At 51.5% G+C, this 15,653-nt stretch overlaps 1 protein-coding gene across 1 annotated transcript; it reads left to right on the top strand.

The window, feature by feature from the left end:
• The first annotated feature begins 2,999 nt into the window (after positions 1 to 2,999).
• Positions 3,000 to 15,328, top strand: ENO1 (enolase 1). Its single transcript, XM_014885784.2, has 12 exons — positions 3,000 to 3,242; positions 6,536 to 6,629; positions 7,881 to 7,976; positions 10,013 to 10,071; positions 10,665 to 10,734; positions 10,902 to 11,035; positions 11,166 to 11,388; positions 12,871 to 13,068; positions 13,304 to 13,505; positions 13,844 to 13,952; positions 14,350 to 14,408; positions 14,867 to 15,328. The coding sequence occupies exons 1-12, from the start codon at positions 3,111 to 3,113 to the stop codon at positions 14,934 to 14,936; spliced, it is 1,446 nt and encodes a 481-aa protein (XP_014741270.2). The 5' UTR covers positions 3,000 to 3,110; the 3' UTR covers positions 14,937 to 15,328.
• Positions 15,329 to 15,653: the final 325 nt, after the last annotated feature.

A 15,653-nucleotide genomic window follows, 5' to 3' on the forward strand; every position in this document is an offset into this window, starting at 1 on the left:
TTCTGCTCCTGCCTTGGCACCCTCAGCTGCCTGAAGCAGAGATTTCACACACTGCAAAGTTCAGAGGGCTCCTGCCCAGCTGCTCTAAACAGGGCAGGGAAAGGCTGCTGTGCCTGGTTGGCTCCTCTGCTCACCAGCGTGTTGCAAGCAATCCAAAAATTTACATTTCTCACACTTCAGTTTTACCTGTAAAGCATAAGGAATGTGAGGCTTTGCAGTGGAGGGATTTTGCTCCTGAGAGTTTTCTCCATTTGTGGCTGGTGGATGCCTGAGCCAGGTCTGTGCCGGGGGGTTTTTCCCCATCTGCTCCATCAGCAGTTCCTCTGCTGTGTTAGTGTTCCTGCGTGGGCTGTCGAATGGGAACACTGGCTTTATGTGTCCCCAAACTCTCTGTCCCCAGTGCCCACCCCATTAGCCATACCGTGAAATATTTTAAGAGTGTACTGAGTATTTGATAAATTGGTAGCAAGCTTGGTTTCCCAAAGAAACTCACACTTCCTACAAATCCCATAACCTTGGGGGTGCTCTTTAAAGCAAGACAAAAAGAAAAATCAGGCAGGATATGTGACCGAGCAACAGCACTTTTAATATCAGCTCTGAGTTTAATTTTAACATGAATGGCACAGTGCAAGTTTAAATCTGCTGATCCAGGAAAAAATTATACCAACACCTGAACAGTGCCAGGCTTGTGCTCACGGATGCCTGAGCACTGCTGCCTGCAGCCCCAGTGTCCCCAGCTGTGCCTCCTGGGGGACACGGGGCCAGCTCAGCTGCTGGCACGGTGGCCAGGGGTCCTGCTGGGATGGGATGGGATGGGATGGGATGGGATGGGATGGGATGGGATGGGATGGGATGGGATGGGATGGGATGGGATGGGATGGGATGGGATGGGGAATGCAGGCTCTCAGCACTCATTGCTCACTCTCCAGCCCAGCAAATCTGCTTTGTGCTGCCTCTGTGCCCACAAGGGAAGGACAGGAGACAAATCCTAAACTCCTCCTCACAAATTCTGAGTTCTATCTCACAAGGAGGGGTTTAGGCTGGGCTCCCACAGCCAGCTGTCCCCTACAGCTTTGCTTTGGATGAATGGGAATAGGGCAAGAGCTCAGTGCTCCAGGCAGGGGGTTTGCTTTAAACCCCACTTCTGCCCCCCACCAGGATAATGATGACCTTTCAGAATACGTTTTGTCCCCAAAGAGCACCCTGCTGTACTTCAGCATCAGCTTTTGCTCAGCTACTACAACGTTTAATTTCCCCCAGCCTCAGGCTTTCTTGTGCTCCATTTTCTTTAGCTCATTATAAGACTTGACACCTCTGTGTGATTTTCCTGCATGGCAATAAAGGCACTTTTACAAAGTGCAGAGATAGTGAAGCATCTCTAATCTAGCAGTTAACCAGCATAAAAAAATCTAGCTTTACGATTTCCAGCATCTGGAATGTGTTTTTACAGGGGGGAAAATTCCCCTCTCGTGCCCTCACACCAGGAAGGGTGAGGCTGCAGGATAAGCCAAGGACACAAATATGAGGGGTACAACGTGCAGTTTTGGGAGGATGGCACTTCAAAGAATTATCTACCAGTGACAGTGGAATTCCAAGGGCTTTTGCTGCCCGATGGTGCTGTCTCTCAGCTGGGTACAGCCCAGCAGCATTCTGACCTGATCCATGGCTGTGCAGCCACAGGGATGTGCAGGGAAAACACAAACCCCACACACAAACCCCACACCCGTGGGACACGGGGCACTGTCACAAAGCAGCCTGGCTGGCACAGAGCTTCTCCCTGCTGTCCCAGCCTGGGGGTCACACGGGGACCGAGGTGCTGTGGAATGCCTGGGGAAGGTCAGTCCAGCAGACTTCCTCTGCTCTTTATTAGACTTTAAGCTTGCCCCGAGGGGATGTTCTCAGGAAGGAAAGAAAAATGTGCCCAGAAGGTTCATGAGGCACAGGCTGGCAGGGCGAGGCAGGGCTGGAGGAGCACAAACTTCACTGATCTGTGAGCAATAAAAGGGCTTTGTTGGTGCAGCCAGGGGGAACTGGGCACTGCCACATCCTCACAGATAGAACACGGAATGGTTTGGGTTGGTGGGACCTTAAAGCTCAACCCAGCCCCATTGCCACGGGCAGGGACACCTTCCACTGTCCCAGGTGCACCTTCCACTGTCCCAGGTGCACATCCCTGAACACTTGGGGAAGTTTCTGTTCCTGCTGGCACACTGGTGTGAGGTGTCACAGCCCATCACGTCAGAGCTCCTTCTCCCCCACAGGAAGTGTGATGGTTATTCACTGTAAAATCAGAGTGAGTATTTATTGTGTTTGTAATTAACCTTTCCCTGGCACTGTTACAAACAAACACATCCGTTCCAGCCTTCCTCCTCCCAGGTTTTTAGTCGTTATTCCTACACGCTCTCAGTCTCCTTGGACTGCCCAGGCCCAGCTCTCCTCAGCAGGAGATGCTCCTGACCCCAAATCTGTGATCCTCTCCAGGAGCTCCTTGTGTTTCTTGGCCTGAAGAGCCCAGAACTGGACACAACTGTAAGGAAAATTGGGATTGTTCTGCCTGGAAGAAGCTTTGGGGCAGCCTCATTGTGGCCTTCCAGTGCCTGAAGGGAACTTAGAGATGGGGAGGGACAGCTTACAAGGGCAAGTAGTGACAGGACAAGGGGGAATGGGTTCAAACTGACAGGTTTAGACTGGAGATTAGGAAGAAGTTGCCTGTGAGGGTGGTGAGGCTCTGGCACAGGGTGTCCAGGCAACTTTGCATGGAGGATAACTCTGCACGTGTCCAAGGCCAGGATGAAGCGGGCTTGGAACAAGCTGGGACGGTGGAGATGTGGCTGCCCACGGCAGGGATTTGGAACCGCCCGATGTCCAGCGTCCCTCCCAAGCCAGGCCATTCCCCACGCCATGCCTGTCCCTCACGGCTCTCCCCGCGCTCCGCTCCGCATGGTCGCGCCCGCTCCCCCCTCCCGCGTGGGCCGCGCCGGCCCCGCCCCCAGGCGCGGGGATTTTCCACGAGGCCGCGGCCCGGCCGCACGTAGCGCACGCACGCGAGCCCGCGGCTGGCGCGAGGCGGCCGCAGCCAATCGGAGCGCGGCGGGGAACGGCGCCGGCCAATGGGCGCGGCCGGGGGGCGGGCCCTGTGCGCGAGGGCGGCTATAGGCGGGCGGGCGCCGAGCGGCTGGGTCTCAGTCAGAGCCGGGGCGGCGACAGCGGTGCGGCTGCGGAGCGGGGCTGCGGGCACAGCGGTGAGTGAACGAGCGAGCGCGGCCGCAACAGCGGCTCTCGCACAGCGGCTCTCGTTCAGCCGCTCTCGCTCAGCCCCCGCGAGCCCAGAGGCCGCGGATTCCCTTCTCCGGTAGCAGCCGCGGAGCCCCGGCCGGCCCCGTGGAGAAGGGCCGGGCCCAGGCTCGGTGGTCCCGGGGGGTGCAGGCCGCTGTGTGTTCCCGCAGCACCGGTAGGGAAGGGAGGGCCTGAGGCCTGAAGCCCGGCAGTATGCGGGGGTGGGAATTAAAAGCCGGGGGGTGTGCGGGGGGTGTGGTGGGTCAAGGCGGGGGCAGAATCAGGGGAATATCATGGGTCGGGGCATCGTCAAAAGCAGAGTTTAACCTTTTTCTTTTAATCATTAACAGTCGCTCTCGGATTGCGTGTGGTGATTTGGACCTTCCCCTCTTTAGTGGATGTCCTTCAGCTTCCCATCTCAAATATTTAACGTTTGCTGGCACTCCATCTGTGCCCGAGGCCTCTTAGAGGGTAATTTAGTGCTGGGTATCCATCCCAAAGGCAGCGCTGGTGAGGAGAAGCCCCTGGGCGTGCAGGGCGGATAAAGAAATTCCTGTTAGCCTCGTGCAGGGCCACAGAGGATCCCGGGCTCTCTCGTGCTCCGTTACTCGCCTGCTGAGTCACAGGGAGGGCCGTGGCGCTCTGAGCCTGCCAGGAAGTAGTGAAGTTTGTCATCCAAACCCACAGGCTTGAGCCAACGCAGTTTCAGGCCTCCATCTTCTCAAACACAGTGAGAGAAAGTGCTTGAACGTGTCTGTGATTTGCTCCCTGCCAGGCATCCTTTAGAACCCGTTGGATCACGTTGTAGAGGTGAATTAATACCCCATGGAGTGCAAAGGAGCCGGGTTGGAATGTGCACATTTGTCCAGTTTCTAGGAGTGCTTTGGCAGGGGAATTAATATGCTGGTATCTGATAGAGTGCACTCAAAGGTCTCGGCTTTTTTCAGAGCATTGGTGGTATAAGAGTTAAGGTCATAAGGACCTTTTAAGTGTCAGGAGAGGATACCACTGATAAATGTGGCAGGCCTGTAATAAGACACTCACTAGGGCAGTTATTTCTATGGCTAGACTTTACTGTTGCTTTTTAAATCTCCATTCTGATGCTTGCAGTGCTCAGCCTTAACCGTGTTTTGATTTTAAGGGAGTGTGACTGCAGAGTAGCTCACAAGGACAGGTTTTGGTGGTAGGGTTGGCTATTAAAAAAAAAAAATCTTTGGAAATAATTTTCAATTGGAATAATCTCCAGTTGAGAGTACTGCTTGTCCCTGTGCTGGGCATGGAGTCAGATGAGGAATAAGTGGTGATTTCTTAGACTTGAGCTGGTAGTGAAGAAGGTTCTCCAAGCTGGCAGGGGGTTGTAACTTACTCTTGGAGTAGGTACTCCAAGGCTGCTGGGCAGGCCAGGCAAACTGGAGTGTGAGGCTTCCCCTGAAGGGAGACAGTGACCTTGTCAGCAGATTATGCTGCAAAAAAAGGTTTAAGGCAGTGTGCTCGTTAAATGCTCGTTAAATACCACCGTGGCCTTTGCGTGTTTGGCAGAGGACAAAGGTCTGAGCAGATCCCTGCTGGGACCTCTCCTGCCTGCAGTCAGCACTTCCATGGTTAAACCTGGGCACGGGCTGACCCTTGTGTTCTACTGAGTTGACTGAATTGATTGAGGTAGAATATATGAGCCTATAGCTCAAAGGGAAAATTGTTTCTTCAACACAGGAATGGAGAGTTTGCAGAAGGAGCATCAAGAATTTCTAGGGTGATGCAGTGCTGTGAAATGTCTCTTTCTGCAGAAGAGGGAAGGACTTGTGGTCCTTTGTCAGGGATGCTCAAGCAATGTCTGACGTGGCAGACATGGCCAGTGGAAGCTCTTGCAGTGTGTGGTTCCTGAAGTGAAGGTTCCTTCAGCAAACAGCTCTAACACACACAGCTCCTGGGAGCTGGCTGTGCTTTCAAAGAATGAGACACCTCAAGTTTTGTGGCACAGCCAAGGTTGTGGAAATGAAAGTAAGGTTTAGCAGGTGCCAGTCTGAAAGCCCTTTTTGGATAAGTGGGCATTCTTCCTGTTAGCCATTGCTCAGGGCATCTGCAGAGAGCCAAGTGTTGGTGTGGGTGGGACTGATAAGCAGAGTTGCAGGGATTTATTTCTAGCTCGTGTGTTCAGTGATTGAAGCTAAGTAGTGGCAGCATGAAGGTCAGCTTGAAGAAGTTGTTTCATATTTTAGTCATATCATGTGTCAGTGTGGGGGTCTGACTGAAATCTTAGACAACATGCAGGGGCAGGACAGCTGGAAGGGACACTTAAAAGCCAAGGGGGGACAGCAGAGGCTGCCTGTGCTTTTGACCTGGGGAGGGCAGAGTTTGCTGTGGGGGAGGAGGGAGTGTGTGCAGCTACCCCCTCAGACTGAACCAGCAGCAGCATTTATTTCTAAGGTCATGTTTTTTTAACTTTGCAGTAACTGTGGAAGGATTCATGACCATTTCTGTAAACAGGGTTGCCACCCACATTGGCTTGCCAAAAAAACAGCTTCCAGATAGTTCTGCTCCTGAGGCTGAGCTTTCTTCTGTGCAGATGGGCTGGGTTTGGTGCCAGTCTGTGGCTCACAGGCATGAGTATGACTTGATTTCTAAAATGTAGCTGGGCTTACATAAGAATTCCCTTGCTGGAAGTGGATAAATGTGAGAAGAGAAAAAATAAAGTATCCAAAAGATTAGGGGGATTTTTATTCCTTTTAAGATGAGAAGTTAAGAGGAAAAACTTCCTGTAAATGCTCAACACGGTGTAACCATTAGTGCAAGCTTTTAATGAGAGCTGTGAGTGCTTCTCTTTCATCACTGGTTCCGTTTGGCTCTGAGCAGCTGCTGTGCATACTAAGAGCACTCTGGTCTCTTATCAAAAGGAACTCTTCACTGATAGCAGAGTTGCTGTTTTGGGATCTCTCTGCTGCTCTGACATGGTGAGGTGCTGTTCCTTTAGATTTGTCATCTGCTCCTGCTGTTCTGTCTGGGGTCTGATGATACTGCAGTTCAAGTCACTTGGAAACATCAAGAGGTCCCTTGCACATAAGGAAGTGATTTTTTTTTTTTTTTTTTAATGTAATAAAAGTCATGGGATGCTGGAAGAACTTGCCCAGAGCAGCTGTGACTGCCCCATCCCTGAGAATGTTCCAGGCCCTGGTCTGGTGGAAGGTGTCACTGCCCATGGCAGGGTGTGGGGTCCCTTCCAGCCCAAACCATTCCATGTGTCATTCCAAGCTCCTCTTTTCAGGTACTGAAAATGTCTATTACCAAGATCCACGCCCGTGAAATCTTTGACTCCCGTGGGAACCCCACAGTTGAGGTTGACCTCTACACCAACAAAGGTGAGTCCTCAGCTGCAGCTGCTCATCCCTGGTTTAGATCTGATAGAGCTCCAGGCAGTCAGAAGTTTACAGCCCGTCCTGTTCTAGCAGTGGAAGTGTGCTGACTTCTTCCTCCACACATAAAACTTGTTGGAACTTGTCTGTAAGACTTGCAGGAAAAGCCTCTGCCTCATTCTGTTGGATGAGTTTGCTGAGTTCCTGGCGTGGTCAGTGCAAGGATTTTCCAAACCTGTCCTCCTCCCCTTGCCCCAGCATAAACTGGGATAGCACCTGGAATTTCTGAGCCTTTGTTCCTGTCCTCCAGCAGCTGCTAATGGCCCTGGTTGTCAGTGCTCCCCACACTCTGTAGGAGTACACTTGAAGTTGAATTCTTCATTTGTCTGCAGTGGCTGTCTGTAATGACACAGTCTTCTGCTGCACAGTTGAATTTTGGGTAATGGTTTCTCTGCCTAAGTACTCGGGCATGACTAAAGAACTTGTCTAATTGGGCTTTCACATGTAACATTCTATATTTTTAATTATTGTAGGACTTTCCCTTGGTTTGTTAGGTCGTTCATCCCACATCTGATAGGATCTGACAAAAGCATTGTGCAAACTCATACCAATGTGATTTGGTGGAATGAGCAAACACAATGGCTGTAATACACTGACTAAAGAGCTGATCTTTCTGCCTCAAAAGATTAATGCAGTCACTTAATGAGACTGCCCCCACTAAGCTCTTTGATTTAGTGGGATAAGGGAAAGGCTGGAGGCTGAAGTTGGCATCTTGAACCCCAAGCAGAGCAGGTTCCAATGTGCAGATTTGCTCCAAGTCCAGCATCCTTGGCTGAAGGAAGGAATGGGCTGTCTGAGTGGCTCTGCTGTTGTCAGAAGAGCTCAGAACTCCTGTTAACAAAATAAGTCTCCTAATTGTCCTTTTTCTGCCATGTGCTGGAAGAATGTAAGAGCTTGCCTTGCCTGGGCACAAAAGCAGCTCCAGTGAATGAAGCCATGTTTTTGGAAGGGGAATGGATGCCTTTCTTAACTCTGGGAATGCACAGTGCAGGAGGAGGAGTCAGTTTGATCAGTGTGGGGGTGATGCTGTAAATGAGCAGAAAGCCCTTGTGGGATCACTGTGAATGTGATTGGAGATTCTCTCCCAGCTCCAGGGCTGGATGTGTGTGGCAGGCTGGGGTGGTGTCTGGCTGGAGGATGTTTTGTGGGTTTGATGTGACAAGGTGTTTTTTTTTTTGTTTTTCCTGTTGTGATCAGGTCTGTTCAGAGCTGCTGTTCCCAGCGGTGCCTCAACTGGAATCTATGAGGCTCTGGAGCTCCGTGACAATGACAAGACACGCTACATGGGCAAAGGTAAAGCCGGGCCTGGGCCCCCGGAGTGCCCTGGGGCACGGCTGCCACTGCCTGTGCTGGGCTCCTGAGCCACTGTGTGTGTTCTGCACAAGCCTGGAGCTGAGCAGGGGCAGAGGGGACAGACAGGAGTGACAGCAGTGCCTGCCAGGCGTGGGCTGGGAGCTGTGAGCTGGGGCAGCACAGCAGAGCTGGCTGGCTTGGTTTCCTGGGCACCACCTGCAGGGTGACTGCCTCCAGCAGTGTTGCTGCAGGGCAGGGCACCTGCACAGGGGGGTGTGTGGAGCTGGGCACACCCAGCCAGGTGCCAATGTCTCTGGTACAATGTGTCCAGGTGTACTTTATTACCCTGCTCCTCCTGCCCTGAGTGCTGCTGTGTGGCAGAGTGATTTAGCAGTGGTGTAAGAGCATCTCAGCTGCCAGCTCCAAAAGCCTTGGCCATCCTGCACTCAGTCACAAGATCTTTTCATAGCCCCACTTTTCTCAGAACTCTTGGATCTCTCAGCTCTGACACTGCAGACTTAGATCCCAGCCTGTTAAATCCTGAACCTGACCTTTTATGCCAGCTGCTGTCCACTGTCAATGGGCACTGGTAGTCCTGGAAGGGTCTCTAGTTCAGACCCCACAACAGCTACAGCCACTCTGGCTTTTTGCCTGCCATTACAGGTAGCCAGGATACTTAAGTCTGTGTTAGTGGTGTAATATTTTACTTGTCTGGAGACTGGTTGTGCATTCTGAAAAGAAGCTGAACCCAGCAGTCACCAGGCTGGCTTGGGAGCAAGTATGGGTGAGAATGAATAGCTGCAGACAAGATGTCATTACCTGATAAATATCCCAGTAGTATTTGTGATTGTTCTGAGAGCTTGGACAGTCAGGGCTCCTTCTTAACTTGCTGCTCTAAAAGCATTGGTGATGCCTTTGAAGTGTAAGCAATCATTTGACTTTTGGCTGGAAGAGACAATTATTTTCAAACTTTCCTGCCAGTCAGGTGAAAAGAAGCTGAAATATTTTTTGCCTATTATGAAAGAGTAATTAAAGTAGATAGCTACTGAATTCAACTTGTAGAGCCTTGTCTTAGAAGATTCATGGTTGTTAATACCTCAACAGAGAATAAATGCCTGGATGAATGTCCCAAAAACCTGAGACTCTTATGCTGTTTACCCAGGGCGCTTTTTCTTGCAAAGAATAAATGTGTATTTACCTCACTGTGCTAAATGTGTGTGTGCTTAGACCTGTTAAGTCTGATCCTATGGGCAGTTCTTAATGGCGTTTAATTAGACTGTAGTTAACAGGCTGTAGCTGAAGGGCTTTGTCAGCTGGGAAATAACAAGTTATGAAAAAATAATCATCCAATGAGTTGCAGATAGCTGGTAGGCCTTTTGTAATAGAGGTCTGCAGACTTAGACCATCTGAAAAACCAATTAATATTGTTTAGGATGCAGTCAGTTACATTCATCATTCTGAAGCTTAGGTTTTTGGGAGTCTTTAAACACTGCACAGTAAATAGGTGATGCTGTGGCAGTGTTACAGAATAGTGCCAGAGCCTTGCTCAGCTTCCTGTGCTCTTTGAGCCTTTTGTGTCCAGTTCCCTGCTCAGTGCCAGGCTCCTGCTGCCTCTGTCCTGTCCTGCATTGCTGTGGGGCTGCCCGGGAGTCTTCACCTGTGCCTTGACTCTGGTGTCCGTTTCGCTTCTGTCAGGTGTCTCCAGAGCTGTTAAATATGTTAACGAGTTCCTGGCCACAGCACTGTGCACACAGGTAATGGATGTGCTCCCAGTGCAGCCCTGGCACTCGGATGAGTCTCTCCAGTGCATGGCCTGGCAGACTAACCTGGCATTCCTGGGCAATTCCTTGCCAATGCACCCTTCATGCACCTCCCAGTCCAGCCAGGGCCTCTCAGTGTTCACACCTGGCCATAAGCTCAGCTTGGACTGGGGCTGGGATAGCATGAGGTGATTTTCCTGGATGTTCCTGAGATCCCCTACTAACCCCTGCATAACCTGTGTGTTGACCAGTGTCTGATTTGCTTGTTCCTTCCAGGTGTCTCAAAAGCTGTTGAGCACGTCAATAAAACGATTGCACCTGCACTGATTAGCAAGGTAGGAGCAATCTGTCTTCTCTTAACATGTCCCACAGCCAGGCAGTGTCCAACCCATCCTCTGGGGGTGTGAGCCTGTGTGTTGGAGTGCATGTCAACAAACTCACTACAGCAATGGTTTTACTTAATTTACTTAATGAGTGCAAATCTAACATGTAATGAGACATTCTCCAGCAGCCAGGTGTTGTGGTGAGCAGGAACACCTCAGCCCCTGGGAGCTGCCTTGTGCAGCTGGGACACAAACTGATTTCTGCTTCAAAGAGGGGCTGGGCTTTATCCAAGCAGGCTCATTTGGAAGGGAATCTGAGGGGATCTGGAAAAGTCTGCTTGAATGAGATTCCTTTGTGCTTTGTGGGCACTAAGCCCTGCCTGCAAAGGCAGGTGCAGAACGAAGTGATGATGGGTAAAGTGGTGGCACATCCAGCTCAGCTGTCAGCCTTGGGCTGCTGCTGTGTGACAAGGACAGGAGCTGCTCTGCTCAGCTCCTGCAAGCTGCCCTTGAGCAAGTGCTGGTGTCAGTGCCCTGGTGAGGGGGTGAGGGTTTGTGCACCTGTGCTTGGTGTCAAACAATGTTGTGGTTGCTTCTCCCTGCAGAATGTGAACGTTGTGGAGCAAGAAAAGATTGACAAGCTGATGCTGGAAATGGATGGGACAGAGAACAAATGTGAGTGAGGGGTGAAGATGGGGATGGGTCAATAGAATTCTGTTTACCAGAACCAGCAGCCAGGGTATGGCCTTGTGCTGTGCACTGCCATCATTCAAACCATGGGCTGCTATTGCTCAGTCTCTTTTTATAAAGACACTTCTCTAAGCAGTTTCTTCCTATTTCAGCCAAATTTGGTGCCAATGCCATCCTGGGTGTGTCTCTGGCCGTGTGCAAAGCTGGTGCTGCTGAGAAGGGAGTTCCCCTGTACCGGCACATCGCTGACCTTGCTGGAAACCCAGAAGTCATTCTCCCAGTTCCTGTGAGTCCCTGGGTGGGGCAGGCTGGGGCCTTGGTGTCACTTTTTCCTGGTGCTCTTGGCTCAAGCTCTAGAGAATGAGGAGTGTGAACCTAAGGGCTGTTCCAACCTGGCTTTTCCTGGTTCCTCCAAGGCTTTCAACGTGATCAATGGAGGCTCCCATGCTGGGAACAAGCTGGCCATGCAGGAGTTCATGATCCTGCCCGTGGGGGCAGACAGCTTCAAGGACGCCATGCGTGTCGGGGCAGAGGTGTACCACAACCTCAAGAATGTCATCAAGGAGAAGTATGGCAAGGATGCCACCAACGTGGGGGATGAGGGTGGCTTTGCCCCCAACATCCTGGAGAACAAAGAGGGTAAGAACGAGCCAAGTGTGGGAGGAGAGGGAACTGATAGCTGGGGAATGAACTGATAGCCTGCCCAATATCAGAGACAAGCAGGATCAATAGGATCAAAGGTGTGGAACTTCCTGCTGTGTCTTTGCTCTGTGTCTTACCCTGACAGACATCCAAACGTGCCCTACTGATGTGCTCAGGTATTCCCTTGGGCATCAGCTTATGCAGTTTGACAGGATGGTTTTTACTTCAGTGCCTCATTCCTGTAGCAGCCTAAGGGAACCTTGTGCCCTCCCATTGGAAAAGTGATGTGGGAACATCTGTGCACTGCAGGTGTTCCAGAAGTCAACAGTCAGAGATCAGTGGAGTTGTTTTTCTGCAGACAGAGGGAAAACAGTTTGTGCTCTGCCTGGTTGTGTGTGGGAGGGCACCAGGGCTTGCCTGGGAAACTGAGGCAGTTGCTGCTTCCATGGCCAAACAATTCTGTTCAGGAACCTGTGGGAGAGGCAGTTTGTCTGTGGGAAGCAAAATATCTGTTCCTGCAGAAATGGTACCAGAGGAGCTTTCTCTGCCTCTCCAGGAATGGAGCTCTAACTGGGCAGTAGAACACGAGCTCAGTTCAGTTCTTTTTACCTTACAGCTGTTGGTTGTGTTGTTGTGGAGGGGATGCTGAACTGCACTGCCTCTTTTGAAGATGGACACCACCAGCTGTGTCATTTCTGAGTCCCAGTGTCACAGGCAGCTCTGCTGGCTCTGTACCCTTGCAGACATCAGTGAAGATGACCTTGAATGACAATCACATTCCAAGGAATTTTTTGTTGCTGGCAGCAGCTGCTTTTGCAGTTTGTGCTACATTAGCATCTTACAAAACACAGCCAAACCCACAAAAAAAGAACCCAACAACAAAAGAAAAACACTTGATCTAAGCTTCCTGCTGCAAACAGCCTGGCTGATCCCAGCTGCTCCCCTGCAGCTCAGGGGTTGCTGGGACTCTGCCAAACAAGAGCACAGTGGGCAGTGTCCAAAGCCTTGTACTGAGTGGCTCTGTCCCCTCCAGTGCAGATAAATGTGCACGTGGAGCACAGGTAATGCCAAGAGGGGCCTCCAGAGGCAGGCTCCATCTCCTGGCTGTCAGGGTTTGGATGCTCACCACTTCCATGGTCATCACCTGCTCTGGAGCTAAAAGGGATTAGAGTGCAGGCCCTGCTTCCTGCCCACATGCATAAACTTGAAAGAGGATGTGGTATCATCTAGCATTAAGCTTTCCAGGCTGACATGTAGTCCTGCTTGAAGAGATTAGGAATCCCATAATGGTGTCTCAAGGGTATTACAAGCTAAAAGCAGTATTAAAGTAATATCTTGTTCCAGTCAGTTCAGGAGTGGGAGAATTTAAGAACCTTTTCCTTTGGGCTCTCAGAAGGGGTAAGGGAGGTTTGTTTGCAAGGGAGGGTGGTGCTGTTGGGGAATGAGGAGCTTTGGGGTTGACTGCTGTGTGTGTTGCAGCTCTGGAGCTGCTGAAGACAGCCATTGCCAAGGCTGGCTACACGGACAAGGTGGTCATTGGCATGGACGTGGCTGCCTCAGAGTTCTACCGGGATGGGAAGTACGACCTGGACTTCAAATCCCCCGATGATCCCAGCAGACACATCTCTCCTGACCAGCTGGCTGACCTGTACAAGGGCTTTGTCAAGAACTACCCTGGTAAGTTGCTCACAGTGAGCAGCACAGCAGTGGTGGTGAATTGGGGTTTGCTGAAGGAGGGAGTTGGAGTCCAGCCCCTCTTACAGGAGACACTGAGAGCTCCTGCCTTTCTCAGCCTCTGGGGTCTCAGGAATGTTCTGGGAAGTGGGTGGCACTTGTGTGCAGCACTTTGGTACCACTCATCCAGACGAGAGCTTTGTGCTGGCACTGTCCTGAAGCTGCTGTGTCCTTGCAGTGGTGTCCATTGAAGACCCCTTTGACCAGGATGACTGGGGTGCCTGGAAGAAGTTCACTGGCAGTGTCAACATCCAGGTGGTTGGTGATGATCTGACTGTGACCAACCCCAAGAGAATTGCCAAGGCTGTGGAGGAGAAGGCCTGCAACTGCCTCCTCCTCAAGGTCAACCAGATTGGCTCTGTGACAGAGTCCCTGCAGGCGTAAGTTCTGTCCCTCTGGACCGGGGTGGGGCTGGTTTAACTGGGGGAGATTAACACGGAGATCTGATGGGGTATCTGTGAAGGGAGAGCAGTTATTAACTAATATGTTATTAACTAATATGTTATTAATTGGGAGAAGACATTGACAATTAAACCTGTACCTTCATGGTCCTGTTGTCACATGGGTGCCCTGAATAACTTCCCAGGCTCTGAGTGTCTGTGACAGCAGCTCCTGATCACCCTGTGCTGTGGCCCTGGCCTGTCCCAGGGGCAGTCCTGGAGCAAAGGCTGCTGGGCACAGGGCATGGTGTTGAGCTGCTTCTCTTGAACTCTTGCAGCTGCAAGCTGGCCCAGTCCAATGGCTGGGGAGTGATGGTGAGCCACCGTTCTGGAGAGACAGAGGACACCTTCATTGCTGACCTGGTCGTGGGGCTCTGCACTGGCCAGGTTGGTATCTGCAGCTGCTGCTCTTGGGCTCTTTGCTTGAGGGGATAATTTGGTGGTGAATTCAAAGCCATGGTGCACTGCACCAGAGGTGCAGATTTGCTGTGTCTGCAGGGAACTGATTTGTTAATGGACTGTGACAAGGGAACACTTTATCTTGTGCAAACTCACCTTTAACCAGTAATGTCAAAGGTCCCAGCTCCAGTGGCTGTGCTGGGGTTTCCTGGTCCTGCAGCTGATAGCAAATGAACAACATCTACTGCTCCCAAGACCTGTTGTGTTTGCACGTGTAGATACTGAGCTTGATGCCCAAACAGAGCTTGAGATGATGCTTGTTACTCTGAACAAGTTGAGTGTTGGCACTTGGAGTTCTTCACCAACTCTGTGATTTCCCTCTCAGATCAAAACTGGTGCCCCGTGCCGATCTGAGCGTCTGGCCAAGTACAACCAGCTGCTGAGGTGAGCCTGGGACTGGGGAAGGGCATCCACCCATCCCTTCTGCTGCTGCTTTGGGGGCACAGCTTGGGCTTTGTCCTCAGAAGCCCCTGCAGCTGCAGGACATGCCCTGGCAGAGGTGCTTGTGGGTGCAGGTGGCTGCAGGCTGAGGAGGAGCTGGGTGGGTGAGGTCCAGAGCAGATCCCAGCAGGCATCCTGTGGTGCTGGGCTGGGACCTTGTCCTCTGTGCAGGAGGCAGTTCCCTGGGCAAGCATCTCAAATGTTTGGGTTGTGTCATGTCAGGTGTGTGGCACTGCCCCCTGTGCAGGGCCTTGGTGGGAGCTGCCTTGGCACTGTAGGACCTGCAGGGCCACATGGGCCAGGTGTTTCAGGGCCAGGTGTTCAGTGTGAGGCCCGTGGCTGTGCTGGGCCAGGGCTTCTCTGCTGGCTGCTGACACCCAGTGCTCTCTGTCCTTCATCAGAATTGAGGAGGAGCTCGGCAGCAAGGCTCGCTTTGCTGGGAGGAACTTCAGGAACCCTCGTGTCAACTAAGTCTGGAAGAGTCCCCCGTTGTGGTTCAGCACTAGTCATTGACTTAGATCACAATTTACCTGTACTAGAAAGATAAGGGCAGCTGAAGGAGACCAGTCTGCAGGTCCTCTTATCCCCTCGATGATCCCTTCACCCCGTGTTCTCACCAGCTCTGGTCTGTTCATTGTAATGCTCTGCTGCTTCTGTAGAACAGCCCCTGGGGGTGTTCTGTGTATTTAACACCCTCAGGGGTCATGACATTGTGATTCTGGGCATAAACACTTTAGTTCCCTTCTCTGCCTGTCTGATCTTCAACGTTTGGAGCTGTGTGATTTGCAGTGCAGCAAGAGGTACCTGCAGATAGAGACAGTAGTGTTTTTACATGTGATAAATAAAAGCATCAAACAACTCAACAACGTGTGTGGCTTGGAGTTACTTGGAGAGGTCTGAGGAGCAGGGATTGCTGCCTCTGCGTCGTCGAATGGTTGGGGCTGGAAGGGACCTTAGGGCTCATCTTGTCCTTTTTCCCAGGGTTTAACAAAGAATTTTTGGTGTCTCTGTCCCCACCGTGGTGCTGTTACTGTGGGCACTGTCACGGGGAGCAGACTTGTGACCTCAGTCCATTCCCAGACAGGAAAAAACAAATTCACGCACAGCTGAGCGAGAGGATGTCTAGGGCAGTTGTGGCTGCTCGTGGCTGTTTTGCCGTGGTGGCAGATTTGTAAGAAAAGCGTTAAT

The sequence above is a fragment of the Sturnus vulgaris genome, chromosome 25, assembly GCF_052056855.1.
Source record: "Sturnus vulgaris isolate bStuVul1 chromosome 25, bStuVul1.hap1, whole genome shotgun sequence".
In the NCBI taxonomy this organism is placed as follows: Eukaryota; Metazoa; Chordata; class Aves; order Passeriformes; family Sturnidae; genus Sturnus; species Sturnus vulgaris.